Source organism: Hyposmocoma kahamanoa, unplaced genomic scaffold (genome assembly GCF_003589595.1).
Source record: "Hyposmocoma kahamanoa isolate Upper Pololo Valley unplaced genomic scaffold, ASM358959v1 63, whole genome shotgun sequence".
Classification (NCBI taxonomy): Eukaryota; Metazoa; Arthropoda; class Insecta; order Lepidoptera; family Cosmopterigidae; genus Hyposmocoma; species Hyposmocoma kahamanoa.
Genome location: NW_020653851.1, coordinates 17784886 through 17798793, shown reverse-complemented (window position 1 = coordinate 17798793; position 13908 = coordinate 17784886). Strand labels below are relative to the sequence as shown.

The following is a 13908-nucleotide window of genomic DNA, read 5'->3' as shown; positions in this document are numbered from 1 at the left end:
GTTTTTTTACACTAAGAATCGGCCTCCACGCACGCAACATTGAAAATAAAATAAAAAATCTTATTTTACAGCATTTTATTCAGCACTGGTCGATATTCTTTACATTCATTTTTACATAAATAAGGTTTACCAAAATAAAGAATATGTTGACAATTTTCTTGCTAGATATAAAACAGATCTCAGTGCTAAGTCAAGTCAAAGTCCGAAATACATAGCAATATCCGAGTGAATTGAAACCATACGAGTAAGTAACATCAGGAATAAAAAAGTGAAACTACCGATTTTAAATACTATACCTATATTTACAATAGTAGGAGTTATTATCATCTAAATAGTAAATTTAAATAGATTCGTAGCAAGCGCTTCCAATAACTTCAGTCGCAATAGCAAACTAAAGCCTTTAAAAAGTAACTGAGTAAAAAAATATCAAAAGAAATCTGCTGCTTGAGTCATCTTCCATGTAAATATCGATGAAATTAAAAAGTCAAATATGAAAGTTAAAGAAAAAATCTTCCAACATGACTCAAATCAGAGATTCGTAAACATATTTAGCTAAAATAGATACGTCCGCAAACTATCAATATGATCATAGCAATCGCATAGACATGTGCTACATCACTTTAGCGATGTTGTCAGACGTCTATGCAAAGCCGGAAATTTCGAATTTCCAACAGAAATTTTCACACATGATTTTACCGAAAAAGAATTTGTCTGTACCAAAATCAGCTGATACAAGAACGTAATTAATGTTATTCTAAACAAGCACTACAATTATACTAATCCTATATTTACAATTCATATAAAAGGCAGTGTCAACCACGAAGCTGGCAAGATTAGAAAAACGTATTTTCTAAATTTTAATATGGCTTTCGTATAAAATAATCGAAAATGGTAATCAAGGTGAGGTCCTAACATAATAGTTGATACTGCATGTTTTAAAATACTGAATTTTTTTCTTTATTAAGGTACACTTAAAGTGTACCTTCTTGTTTTTCATCATTCGTGAAAGAGTATTGTAAAAAATAATATATTAACACAAAATAGGAATAACATTGCAAAATTCAATTGTATGAAATCATGCGACATACAAATTTTATCTGGTCTGCTATTCGTTAAAAGATTGATTCGCTCCACCTAGATGATTGAAAACACTTAATATCACAGTTTCCAATACAATTATCATGACAACTCGCTTATATGAAGAACAAATTCATTATACTAACGGAAAATCCAATTGTTTCCTCAGGTAATTCAAAAGACTGCTTTGTGACCATCAAAATCTAAATGGCACTCTTTAGTTGGTGACAAAACAATACTATAAAGTATTTTGCCTCATTGGCTTGTAATACCTATTATTTCATCAATTTCGGTGTTGGGTGTAATTTCAAGTTTTACTATTTCTAAGACTAAATTGAATTCATTTATTCTTCGATTTCGTTGTCAATTCGCGAGGATCTGATGCCAGTTTTGCCGGTCCATGGGTAAACATCCGGGCAGGGCTGACATGTTCTCATATATCGAACGCCGGACTTGTGCCATAGGTTGCAAACTTTAGGGTTGTTACATTTCCTTGGTCGGTCCTGGAAAACAAATAAAACTTTTTTTTTTTATATTATTACCTCATAAATTGTTTTCATTTGAGCGAATATCACTGCATATTTTAGTCATTACTAATCAAATATTGTACAATAACAAATTCTATACAGAAGATGACGAGGTACAGAGTGATAACTCTAAATCGTACCTGATAATTGCACTGGAATGGCTGGAAGTTGTTAAGTCTAGAAATGGGTGTCGGGTCTCGCACCCACTGCAAAGCTTGCCAGTTAGTGACGATCCACACATCAGGCATCTGGTTAATGAAGTCCAGGAACATTATGAAACCTTCCTTGTGATGCGGCTGAGTAAACCAGGCGGCGTGATAATAAAGACCGAAAGGTGCCCTGTAATAAGATTTTATCAATATCTGCACTTCCATGATAATTACAGACTAAACATTACAAACAAATTATTAAACTGAAACTAGAATATACCTGTTAGTGGTGTAATGTCTGTCGAAGTTCTTTAATATCATTTTGTAAACGCCTTCTGCATCTGGAGGGTTAGCACAAGCGTCACCCATAGAACATCTGCCTCCATTTAAATCTTGCCACATCACCATAGGAACTTCCCATACACCTGAAATGTCAATTTATAAAAATATTATTTCTTGATTTTTTTAAGGCTCATAGTATCACCTAAAAGAAAAGAAATAAAATATATTTTACCTGGATAAGATTTCGTTGGGCAAGGAGGTATCATGCAGTCGTGGAACAATTTGTAATCAAGAGTGTAAGGCCAACTCGGTGGTCTGTTCTCGTAAACGGGCAATGAGGAATCATAAGTGAAGTTCGAATCGTGCAACATCTTGAACATTTTGTTTCCACCAACAGAGAGGAAAGGCGCTCTCATACCTCTGACGTCCTCAAGTTTAACACCACCATATGCAGACAGAATTTCTCTTTGACCACCCACTTCTCTATTCCATTTCTTTTGGGAGAATTGTTCTCCAAAACTATGGCTGTAATTTTAAAATAAACCATTAAAAATCAAAATACAAAGTAAAATTAATCCAATGAAAGTCATACTTAAAAGAAAATGTCAAAGTAGAAATTTAGTTTGAAAAAGGGAAAATTAAGACTGAAATAATTTCGGAATGCTTCAGATCTTTATAGAAAATTAAAAGACAAGTTCTTGTATGGTGCAAAATAGTAAAAGTTTGCATAGGCATAGGAAAGAATATAAAGTTACTGTCACACTGTCAAAACCGTACTAAAGGAAACGTTTTTGCAGTAAATCATTTTCCGACTTACGAAATTGTGTGTGAGGCCATCTCGTGTCCACTTGCGTAAAGGTTCTGTACTTGGCTGTAATCTGTCCATTCGTGGGATACGTAAAACGTGGCCGCAATTGGACAGCCGTTGGGGTTCACACGGTCCTTCTCAAATAGGTCAGCATATAGACCCTTATTTAAGTCGTTAACGGAATCATCGAATGTCAGAAGAACTATTTGTGGTACGCTTTCCACCGGTAAGTCACCTGTATGTCAAGGGATTGGTAATGTGCGTGGTCGGTATAAGTCGTGCCAGGAAAAGGAAGAGCGAGAGGTAAGAAAGGGCCGTAGAAGAAGCAAGGAAGAAAAAAATAGTATTAATTTAAGTAGATAGTGCCAACTTAACCTATGAAAGAATATAGATGGCCATAAATATGTTAGTCCTCCAAAGATTTAAGGAATCCCATCCAACGATCCCAGTCAGAAGACAACCCAGTTTTTTATTGACTTACGATATAGTGTGCGATGCTAGTTCGTGGCCATCTGCATAGAGGTTTTGGATTTGACTATAGTCAGTCCACTCATGAGAGACGTAAAAAGTAGCAGATATCGGACAGCCATTAGGATTTACTCGTCCTCTTTCAAAAAGTTCTTCGTAGTACATTTTATTCAAGTCATTCACTGCATCGTCGAATGTTATAAGTACTGTTTGAGGTACTTCTTCAACAGGCAAGTTTCCTGGGTTGTTCACAAAAGTTTAAAACTAATACTTAATTATTTAGTCTATGAGCTCTCATATCTATCAACTTTCTATTTTCCTCTTTTAATCCTGTTATTGATTAATACTTATCAAGAATTTGACTAACTCATATATTAAAATAATTAATATACTAAGTAAGTAATCACCGTTACAAAAGTCAAACATACCAGGAATGTCCTTTCCACCACAGAAGCAATCAGGTAACAAGCAGACGTCCTTTCGGCATTTAGCTGCAGTCTTATCGGGCGTTGGCTGAGGATACACTGGTGCAGGTCTTCTTGGAGGATTGGCGTAGATGTCAATTATCGGATTATTATTTGTAACAACTGAGGTCGACGGCTTTAACGTTGGACGACTGCGGCTGCTCAAAAAGAAAATCATGTTAATCACACAACTAATCATATAATGAAAATAACAATACTGTGTAAAATAATGAAAGGCTTATGAGATGCTTAAAGACTTAAAAACTTAGCAAACAAGCTTTTGGAACTTGCAAGCGGAAGCTAGTCGAGTTCGGAAGTAAACATAAGCTGGTGGTCTTTCATATCATGTTCTAACGTTGGTGGCGTTCCTCTGTGAGAAGTTTGCTGCTGAGGAGAATCCGAACCAATCAGGGTGGAGTAATGAGCTGAACCGCGTCCACGATTACTGGTGGGCCTAGAAAATTTTAAATTTCCAATGAATTGTTCACATATGATTATGCAGTTAGTATGCGTGATTTAGAGTAAAGCATTTATTACCACTCAAAGTTCACTGTATAACTTAAAGTATTATGTAAAGTACTAAGGAAACCTTTAATGTAAACAAAGTAGTGTAAAAAAACAACAATATAGGTAAAATAATTTAACGGTTCTTTACATTTTTTTCTTACAAGAAAAAAGTAATAGTTACAAAACATGCCAGTAGTAGTATAACAAACCACGTTTGATACACTAACTTAGTGTAGGTGCACTTACTTTCTAAATGATGAATTGCTATGTGGTGCGCAAATTTACAGTACAACTACATTGAGGAACTTTCTACTTCCAACATTTCCAACTACTATTAGTCTAACTACATTACGTACTATAATGCAGGAAATGGAAATGGTCGCGTCAGGAGTTAACAATTCAGAAACTCAATAAAACCGACTCGAAGTCCCCCAATGAGAAGAACATATTAAGCGACAGAATTTAGCTGTAGGTGCTATTAAAGAGTTTAATAATAGATCTTTCATGCTAGTTACTCCGCTCGGCTGAAAGTAAGGACTTTAAAAGACGAAGCCTCCACCTTCCGCAAGTTAATGTGAGAACAGTCAGGCTGCTTAGGTCGGCGTGTAATACCTCTGGTATTTGATTTCGTTGCATTTTGGGTTCGCTTGCAGACTGTTATCTGATGAGCATTTGGACGACGATTGGTAACTCCTGCGCCCACCTCCTGGGTTTGTCGCAGCTAACTTTATGGCGGGATTGACTCGCGATGCTCGCGTGGGGAAGGATAAACTTTTAGTTGTCGATGTAAGTGGAACCCTCACAGTCGTTGACTTAGTCGTGCTTGTTGTTGTCGCAATTTCTGGGATTTTGTTAGTAGGTCGGTTCCATTCAATCTCAGTCGGTGTTATAGAAATCTCAGGGATAGGCTTAGTCGGTCTGGTCACTTCGTTGTCGTCGTTGTTATAAGATACGCTGTCATACAAACTTTGCACAGTCGATGGCTTGTCGGTAAGTAAGTTTTGGAATTTTTGTGAATTTTCTAATGATTTGTAACTATCTTCAGATTGTTCAGGTCTATTTATAATAAATATATTAAATTTTGATTGTCGCGGGAGTTTAGCTGGTGCTTTATGTAAATCGGTGTTAATAGAACTTTGTTCACTGTAGGGCGTTGGTACAGGATTTTGATAAACAAGAGGAGTATTTATTGTAGTTGTAGTAGTATTTGTTATCGACGTAAAATCTTGGTGATTGTCATTATCTCTTTCAGAATACGAAGTGTCAATCCTCGGAGAAACAAATTTGGGAGGAGGAGATTCTGTTATTATCTGTAACCTCTTAACATTATTTCGCAAAGGTTTTTCATCGGCATACATCGGGGTCTTCTTTTGGAAACCAATATTAACAACTTTTTCTTCAGGTTGTCTTGTAGTTGAAATGAAAGGAGTTGTGCTTGTAAAACCTAATACTGGTCTAGGTCTAGGAGCAGGGCTGGCAATATTGTTCAGAAAAGCTTTAATAATATTTTTTACCGTACCACTTAGAACTTCAGTGGTATGATCTGGTATTTCTTCATCCACTATGCGGTAACTATAATAAGACTTAGGAGTTTTTTCTTCGGTGCCTACACTTCTATCTATAAAATTCTTGGGCGCGGGAGTTGTATACAGAGTAGTGGATGTCGTACTGGTAGTGTAATCCTGCAATACTTCTTTTTTATCATAAACACTCCGTAAATTATCTAATGCCCGATAAGGTGATACAGTAGGTTTATCAAATACTTCCTCAGAAGAACTATATTGGTTCCATTTAGGGGAATTGCTAATGACTGTGTCATTTACTGCAAAGTTTATATTACTACTGGTTCTGGCATTTTGTAGACCTGTTTCAATTAAAACGTCTGTGTTAATGATATTCTCTGTGGAATCTTCTTTTGACTCTTGGTTTGCTCCAAACGGTGCCGGCCGTTTTATGACTGTTTTGAGATAGTACTTAGTAGTAGAAGGAGATGTTGTAGGAGTTAATTTGATCCTCGGTTTTATTTGTTTTACAACCAGTTTTGGTTTGACGGGTCTGACATAAATGGGTTGGTCCTCTTCTTCACGTACAAATTCCGAATTGCTATCTTTACGACGCAGTGAGTTCTCAGAAGAAAGATCAGAATTGATTATTGTATCTTCTTGGGACTGTATTGATGTCTCTCGATCACTTATATCTTCATTAGAAAAAGTGTTTACCGGCTTTTCGCTGAATTTCGTAGCATCCTGATGTTGAGCATTATTATATTTATCAAATGGTCGCGTAATAACCGTCAGCGTGTATGGATTATGCGTATTATTTGGGTTCCTCCTAATGGAAAAACCAGTTGTTAGTGACACAACCTTCTTTTCATTTTCCTGATTAGAGGAAACCTCACCAACTAATGCTTCATTATCGGTATTGTTAGTCACACGGAAAGGAAGTCTAAAGTTAGGTATTTTTTCAGTCGATGTTAAAGTCTCATGTAACCTATACGAGTTGTCTGTCTTTTCAAAGGGTTTAGCTAAAGAGGAGAAGTTTATCAATGGTGAGGGTGAAGTTAGGATTGGAGGAGCGGACCCGTCGGAGCGGGTTTCGCTTGAAGAGGAAGAAGGAAGCCGAATAGGGTTTTCAACTGTGGATGATCTGTTGAATACAAAGCAAAAGAAACTTTCTAATTTAAGCTCTTTAAATACAAATCTACTATAGACATTAAATACAATTTTCTATCTCGATAGCCTAAATATTGTTTTTGCGCTTTGAGACGTTTTAGTAGTATTAGGCCGGGTAAATTAGTGTCAGGTACAGTATTTTGATATCAGGATTAGGATAAAAGATACCACAAAAGCCTACACAGATGCTACTTTACAGCTACCTAGCAAAGAAGAAGGAGTAAGAGCTGATAATAATGTTCAAGTATTTACACTCTGTGAAGTGTCATCACAACCTTTCAACCGACACAAACACATATTATTCAGAAACCAGGAAAAGTTAAAACTTGTTAATCAATTAGTTAATCAGTTTAAAGGTTGTAAGTGTGTAGAAATTTGAAAAGGAGTTTAGTAAAATAGTAATGTGATCGTTGATGAATTTGGATGATTCAAGCCTGGATGATCACGTTCACTTATTGAACATCTTTTGTAGTACCTTGGAGTGTATCGAGACGGGATCATAGCTTCGGTGAAAGGTGCAGTAGTCGGGCGTTGTGTGGTGCTAGTGCTGGTTGTAGAAGGAGTGGTGCTTATAGAAGTAGCTTCGTATATAGTTGTCTTCGCGCTGCTCGGATTATGGTCATAGCCCAATTCGTTACCATCGCCCCTGGATCGTTTGCAATCGATCATGTTTTAAATAGTTTCGCTAAGGCATTACGTCTAGCTATGAAGTCTAAGGAATTCACTGATCTGTTTCAATAATTTACATTGTATATAAAGAAAAACTCTTACCTAGTCGAGTGACGAATGGGTGCCTGGTACTGATTCTGATTGTTTATCTGAAACATAATACAAACAATAATTAATGCAAAGCTATATCCATTAGATCGTAAATTAGTGACTAAAGTAGTAATTCATATTCATTTATTAATTACATGTGGGTTAACAAAGGTGTTACATAAATGTATTCCAGCACACGAACCTCATAACGGCACTACAATGACTGTTTCGTACATATGCTATGTCATTAACTTTTACAATTAATAAATATGGCCAAAGCAAAATAATTTAGATTACAATAATTAATATTAAAATATCCATAAATATAGTGAAGTCAAGCAATTTAATCATATAATCACTAATCAAAATTAAATTACTATATTAATTAATTAAAAACGTTCCTAGATCATGTTATTATTATGTCCAGTAAATATTTATATATAATTAATATATAATAATTATACTATCTAATCGTACAATAATTATATACGAATGATCATGAACATAATTATTATATGATTAAGTAAATGACACATTGACTTTTTTCACACACCTGTCCATGAATGAGAGCATCATCGTAGTCTTCCTGCAAAGGCCTCGGAGTGTAATTCTGGACGGCCGGTCGTCTCGGCGGAGGCGTACCCCGGTAGGTTTGCTGGACTGCAGGGCGGAGCGAGGCCGTGTTATATTGCTGCACATAGTCTGCCAACACCGGCACCAACCGCCCGTTAGTACGTTATGTGCTTCCCAACAATGTGGTCAGAAAAAGGTGAAGTAAGAATTGAGTATCATAGATTAAAGGTGACGGAGGAGATAATTACGGTTCGAAGGTTAGGCCCATACCAGGATTCAGTTTCAGTGTAATTTTGCTTTTATATTTGTGAAGTGCAATAGAAAAGTAGAAATAAAATGATGGGAACTATTTGAATATCGAAGTGCAAGCGTTGCAAGGATTGATTTGAAAATTTAGCAACAGAGTAATTTGGTCGCAAATAAGTGCTTAAAATATATTTTTTATATTAGTATTTTCAGAGTGGAATAATACAAAATATGTTACAAAATGTTATAATGAAAACTAAAAAAAAATATGACATGTGATTCCAAATTACCGCGAAATTACCATATTGAATATACTGACATATTTTAAATTTCTTGAATTGCTTGACAAGTATTACTATTTATCTGTTATATGTTATAAATTGAGACCCAATGACATAATTAAAACAATTAAATCTCGGTTGCAAGTGAATAAATACATTCAGTGAGTATAAGTACAATTTTACCTGAATCCTTATAAAGTTCACCATCTTCGTCATACACAGCGTAAACTGGGTCGTACTGATCAGGATTGTAGCTCTGAGATCCGTTGTATAGCATTTTTGGGCGAGGACTTGCCGAAAATGAGGACGGTGTCACTGCAGTCGGCTCCAGGCTGCAATAAAAACATTAACTCTCCAGAAAGTTACAAATCAGGCGAGAAAATAATACAAATTTATAATCATCATGTCACGGATATATACAAAGCCGTTTTAGTTGGTCAGTCTTCCTGTACAGTCTAAAGTCAACGTCAGTGTTAGTTTTGACAGTTGTGACGTGAAGAATAGCGTGGAAATCAACTAAAAGAAGGGTAGGGATTTCGTTAGTTTAATGCCCAAGATTGGACGTTTTTTTAGTAGAAAAATTAGTAAGGGCACACTTTGGGGTGACTCAAAAATTACCTGTTGGTCTTATCATCGTGTTTAGTCTTTGTGAAACGAGTCTCCTGGTTGTGGTTGTCACGAGGTGTAGTCAGTTTCATTGCGACTAGATTATGATGTCTTATCCTTCCTCTAATTTGTTTTTCCTCAGTGGTCGTAAGGTCTTTTACAGTTGTCGGCTTAGCGAGTCTATGCCTAACTGTATATGGTCTTAGGGTTGTCTGATTAAGGTATTTAGGGGGTTTTGCTGTGTATGGGCTGCTATCAGAATACATTGGTTTTCTAAAATGAATAGTACGATTCCGAGACGGGTGAATTAGTTGATAATTAGAAATGTCTGGGCGGAGTAAAACGTTTGGGGCTGGAGTATTGTAGCCTATCATGACTGGTACAGGAATTTTTCCATTAAAATATTTATTATCTTTTAAAGGCGATTTAGTTACTACAGATACATCATTGTGGTTTTTAGTAGCTGTGTCGGGTTTTTGAGAGTTATATTTTGCTGGCCGTCCATATGAAGTACGTAGAGGCTTGTTATTTTCGGGGCTTTCTTCAGAATCTTCATAGTCTTCATATTCTTGATAATTTTGAGCCATAGGAGGACGTTGGGGCTTTATTTCTGTACTAGGCATATATTTAGATTTTACTGGCGGTTCATAGTAATATTGTTCGTCTTCGTCATCGTAATAATAGTCATTCATTTCTGGCGAAGGCTTAGGAATAGGCCTACGTTTAGTGGTTGGTTTTGTTGTAGTAGTAACGAAATCTTTGACAGGACTTGGATAATTTTGATTACGTGTCGGTATTTTCGCCGCTGATTTTATCGCTTGCGCGAATAAATTTTCTAATTTAGGAAGTTCGGAAACGGTTTGAGGTCTAGGAGAAGAATTAATGTAAAATTCTGTTGTTGGATTTTTCCAATAATATTGGAGTGCAGCTAATTGTTCGTTAGCCAGTGTTGTCAATGGCTTAGTTGTTGATTGTTTGAATGCCAACAAGGCATTATGAGGTTTTACCGTTGAAAATAAGTATGGTTTTCCTGAAGAGATTAAGTGCGGATGTAAACTTAGAAATTTTTCGGGATTTACCATGAACTGTTGTTTTGGAGACGATATAGCAATTGGGGATCCAGTACTAGTGATAAATATGTAAGGTTTCTGTGTGATCGTGAACATCTGTCTAGTTTCTCCTTTTTGCTTGTCGCTATTTGGTTTGAACGTACTACTTACTGATTGCTGGAAATTATACGTAATTGGAAGTTGTCTATCGTCTTTGAAATTTGGTGGTTTAAGTTTCGGTATAATGGCTTCCAACGGAATGCCCGGATTATGTGGCTTGTTATGTATATTGTCATCAAAAGTTTGATGCTGGTGTTGAACATAATTTTGTTGGGTTGGATGGGGTAATTCAATCAATTTTTGGAATTTCTGTGAATGTTTAGTGTTTGATTGAGTGCTATGATCATTTTGCTCTTGGACTGTTACTCCTTCGGGGCCAGTAGGAACACTAAATGGTCGTGGAGTACTCATTCCATGGTAATTCAGAGTTGACGATCGGACACCGGAATGTGGAGTCAACGGTGTTGTATTATCTGTGGGCGCATTTATAATTTTAACGGCAACATTTTGATTAGGTTTAGGACTAGGTTTTGGTGTTTCATTTTCCTCGTGTATCGTCGCATAATGATCACCTCTTAGCTTAGCTAGAAAAGCGTCAAAATCAAAATTGGGATCAGCGAATGGATTTTCTATTTCAGGGAACTTATAATGTGTGTATTCGTAAGGAGGTTCTGGAAAATCATGTTTGTAACCATCATCTTCATCTTCTTTATCTGAATCTTCATCAGAATCCTCGTCGTCTTCTTCCTCTTCATCATCATCATTATCATCATAGTCTTGGTTTTTATTCGGTGGTCTATTCTCAATCTGCTTTTGACTACCATTTCCATTTCGAATATGAACTCGTCCTGTTTGAGCATTTGCATTTTGAGAAGGATGTATTCTATATTTAGATCTTACACGCGAAGTAGTGTGCGTCTTTACAGGCTTGTCAGTAACAATTGTACTTGGAAGCAATGACGAATCTTTCAATGAAACTTGATTATTTGGATTACTAGTAGACGAAACAAATTGTGAATACTGATTGTTATTCTGATTGTCCTGATTATTGCCTACATTTTTTACATTATTAAAAAATCCTCCAGCTAGTGATGAAAACAAGTTCTCCTTGTTCTGTAAAGAAGATATTGGTGGAGATTTTGTTATAATTTGAGTAGCTACGTTCATAGGTGCGTGCGGCAACCTTTGACTGAAAGGATCAGGTAGGCTTGCCTTGAAAGGTTTTTGTGATTGATTACTGTCCTGTTGATATTGTACGAATGGATTTGCTGTAGAATAAAAATTATTTTCAGAAGAATATGGTTTGCGAGTGCCATCATGATAATTACTTAAACCGTTAGTATTACTTAGACCGTTGTATTGAGGTTGATATTTAGAACCCTGAATGTTAGGGTTGTAATTAAACTGTTGAAAGTCCACGAATCGAATAGGTTTTCCCGAATTTTTTGAAGGATTCTTATAACCTTTAGGGGTATAGTATCTGATTTGTCTTTTTCCTCTTTCAACATCTTCTTGGTCCACAAAATCTTCGTCTTCTAATGGCTTGACTTCTTCATACTCCATGACGCCGTCATTTCTGTTCGTAATTTTCTCTGTACCATTTGCACTGTCGTTACTTAACCCTACACTTTCTAATACCTCCCTTTTCTTTCGTGATTTATATTTATCAGATATGTCATGTATATTGATATTATTCGTTTCGATGTCTGATTGTCTGTCATGTGAAGAGTCAGTCACGTTGTCACTTTTGTCTTCACTGAAATAATGATATGATCGTTTAAATCACTGTGTAAATATTAATCTAGTCAATTCCAATATTTTTCTTTATAAATTACCTGTAAGTTTGAGGTATTGGTGTAGCAGTGGCAGCTCGTCGTTCATCGACTTGTGTCCCGAACGAGAAGGATCCAACCTTCGCACTGTTTTGTGATATAGAAGCAGGGATGATGTTGGAGTTTAGAGTTCTTGAGCTGACAACCTGTGAACCGTAACCATCTCTGTCTTTTTGAACCTGTCCGATCGTTGAAGGCTGTCCTCGGTAGACACGTTGTTGTCTATCATTTTCTATCTCTTCGACTGGCGGTAAGTCATCCACTTCAGCGTACAATTGTTGTTGCTGCAATAATTGAAATATGTACAAGTGTAAAATTAAACTCGTAATGTCTAAAACAGCATAAATTTTTATAAACGTATTTTTGATAGCCCATGAGCAGGTGTAGTTTACTGCTTATTACAACCTTTGAAAAGTATTCCCTTTGAGGAACATTAAAGTGCGACTACTTATTTTGAGTACTTATTTACCTTTTCGTACTCCTGACGATTGAACTTGGGTTGCCCTCTAGAAGTGACGACGGGATTGGGTTGCGCTCTTGGCGGTGGTGGCGGCGGCGACGGCGGCGGGGTTCTACGAGGTGGAGGTGGAGGCGGAGGGGGAGGATCCCGCTCGATAAGTCGCTCCAGCTCTTCTTCGCCTGTTGCTGCTGCACTGGCGCCATCACAGCCTACATTGCGCGGCCAATCACATGTTTGGAGCTCGTGGCTGAAATCATACAAATACAATATATGTATATAATATGGTAGGCACATAATTTACTGGTATTAATGTCAGCGTGATTGCTAAGATTAATAATTCGTTTAAATCTCAATTTCCGAATGATCGAAAGCTCTTCGATCCTGAAGGAGAAACTAGCAAGAATTAGACGTGATGGTCATTTCGAAGGAGATGTTATGATGTCATACGAGGTGTCGTATGACATCATAGCTTCGGTGGACTTGCTAACGTATTGCGAGTTAAAGACTAAATGAAAGAGATAAAAATCTTGTTCAGACATATTATCTGTTATTTTCAAACAACAAACCTGTACATAAGGCCACCAGTGCATGACTCGAGTAGTGCGCCGCCAAACACGCAGACATAATACAAAGTGCAGTCGGTGGGGTGGGGATAGTAGCCGAATTCTTCCGGGCAATCGAAGTTGACATCTCGTTTAATGTCGGCTGCTACGGGCACGCTCCTGATTGGTCCGGAGCGCTGCCTGGAGCGTTCTGATTGGGCGCTTAGAGATTCTGAAAAAAAAAAATCATCAGACGTGTTGAAGACTTTTTAATACTATCTTGCCAATATCCATTTGTAATTTTTTATCGCACGTAAAACAAAAAAAATCAGTAAAAAAATATAGTTTTATAATATGTTATCGGTCGCGTTCATTACGCCCGTGTACTTTCCCATTTGAGATTTAATTCAATTCCAGCACCTTCATTAAAAATTTAAACATAAAACGGTAATGGTGAAGTATTGATACCTATTGTTGACTATATCTAGTTCGAAAGGAAACAATCCATTCAAATTCCTCCATCAATTTCGCGAATAGATAAATGTC

At 36.6% G+C, this 13908-nt stretch overlaps 1 protein-coding gene across 7 annotated transcripts in view; it reads right to left on the bottom strand.

Annotated features, from left to right (window-relative positions):
- Nucleotides 1–210: 210 nt before the first annotated feature.
- Nucleotides 211–13908, bottom strand: part of LOC113230481 — a 231904-nt gene continuing 218206 nt past the window's right edge. The window contains exons 2-18 of one of the 7 annotated variants that reach the window (XM_026464429.1): nt 13387–13594; nt 12830–13067; nt 12364–12644; nt 9432–12284; nt 8997–9145; nt 8267–8415; nt 7726–7772; nt 7430–7600; nt 5685–6928; nt 4895–5327; nt 4131–4229; nt 3740–3933; nt 3325–3550; nt 2268–2560; nt 2034–2178; nt 1745–1943; nt 211–1580 (exon numbers count right to left, since the gene is read on the bottom strand). In XM_026464429.1, coding sequence (XP_026320214.1) covers nt 1422–1580; nt 1745–1943; nt 2034–2178; nt 2268–2560; nt 3325–3550; nt 3740–3933; nt 4131–4229; nt 4895–5327; nt 5685–6928; nt 7430–7600; nt 7726–7772; nt 8267–8415; nt 8997–9145; nt 9432–12284; nt 12364–12644; nt 12830–13067; nt 13387–13594 — 7088 coding nt within the window. In that variant the 3' untranslated portion in view covers nt 211–1421. Of the gene's footprint in view, nt 1581–1744; nt 1944–2033; nt 2179–2267; nt 2561–2852; nt 3079–3324; nt 3551–3739; nt 3934–4130; nt 4230–4894; nt 6929–7429; nt 7601–7725; nt 7773–8266; nt 8416–8996; nt 9146–9431; nt 12285–12363; nt 12645–12829; nt 13068–13386; nt 13595–13908 lie in introns of all 7 variants that reach the window. The other 6 variants (XM_026464430.1, XM_026464428.1, XM_026464427.1 and 3 more) reach the window with 6 other exon arrangements.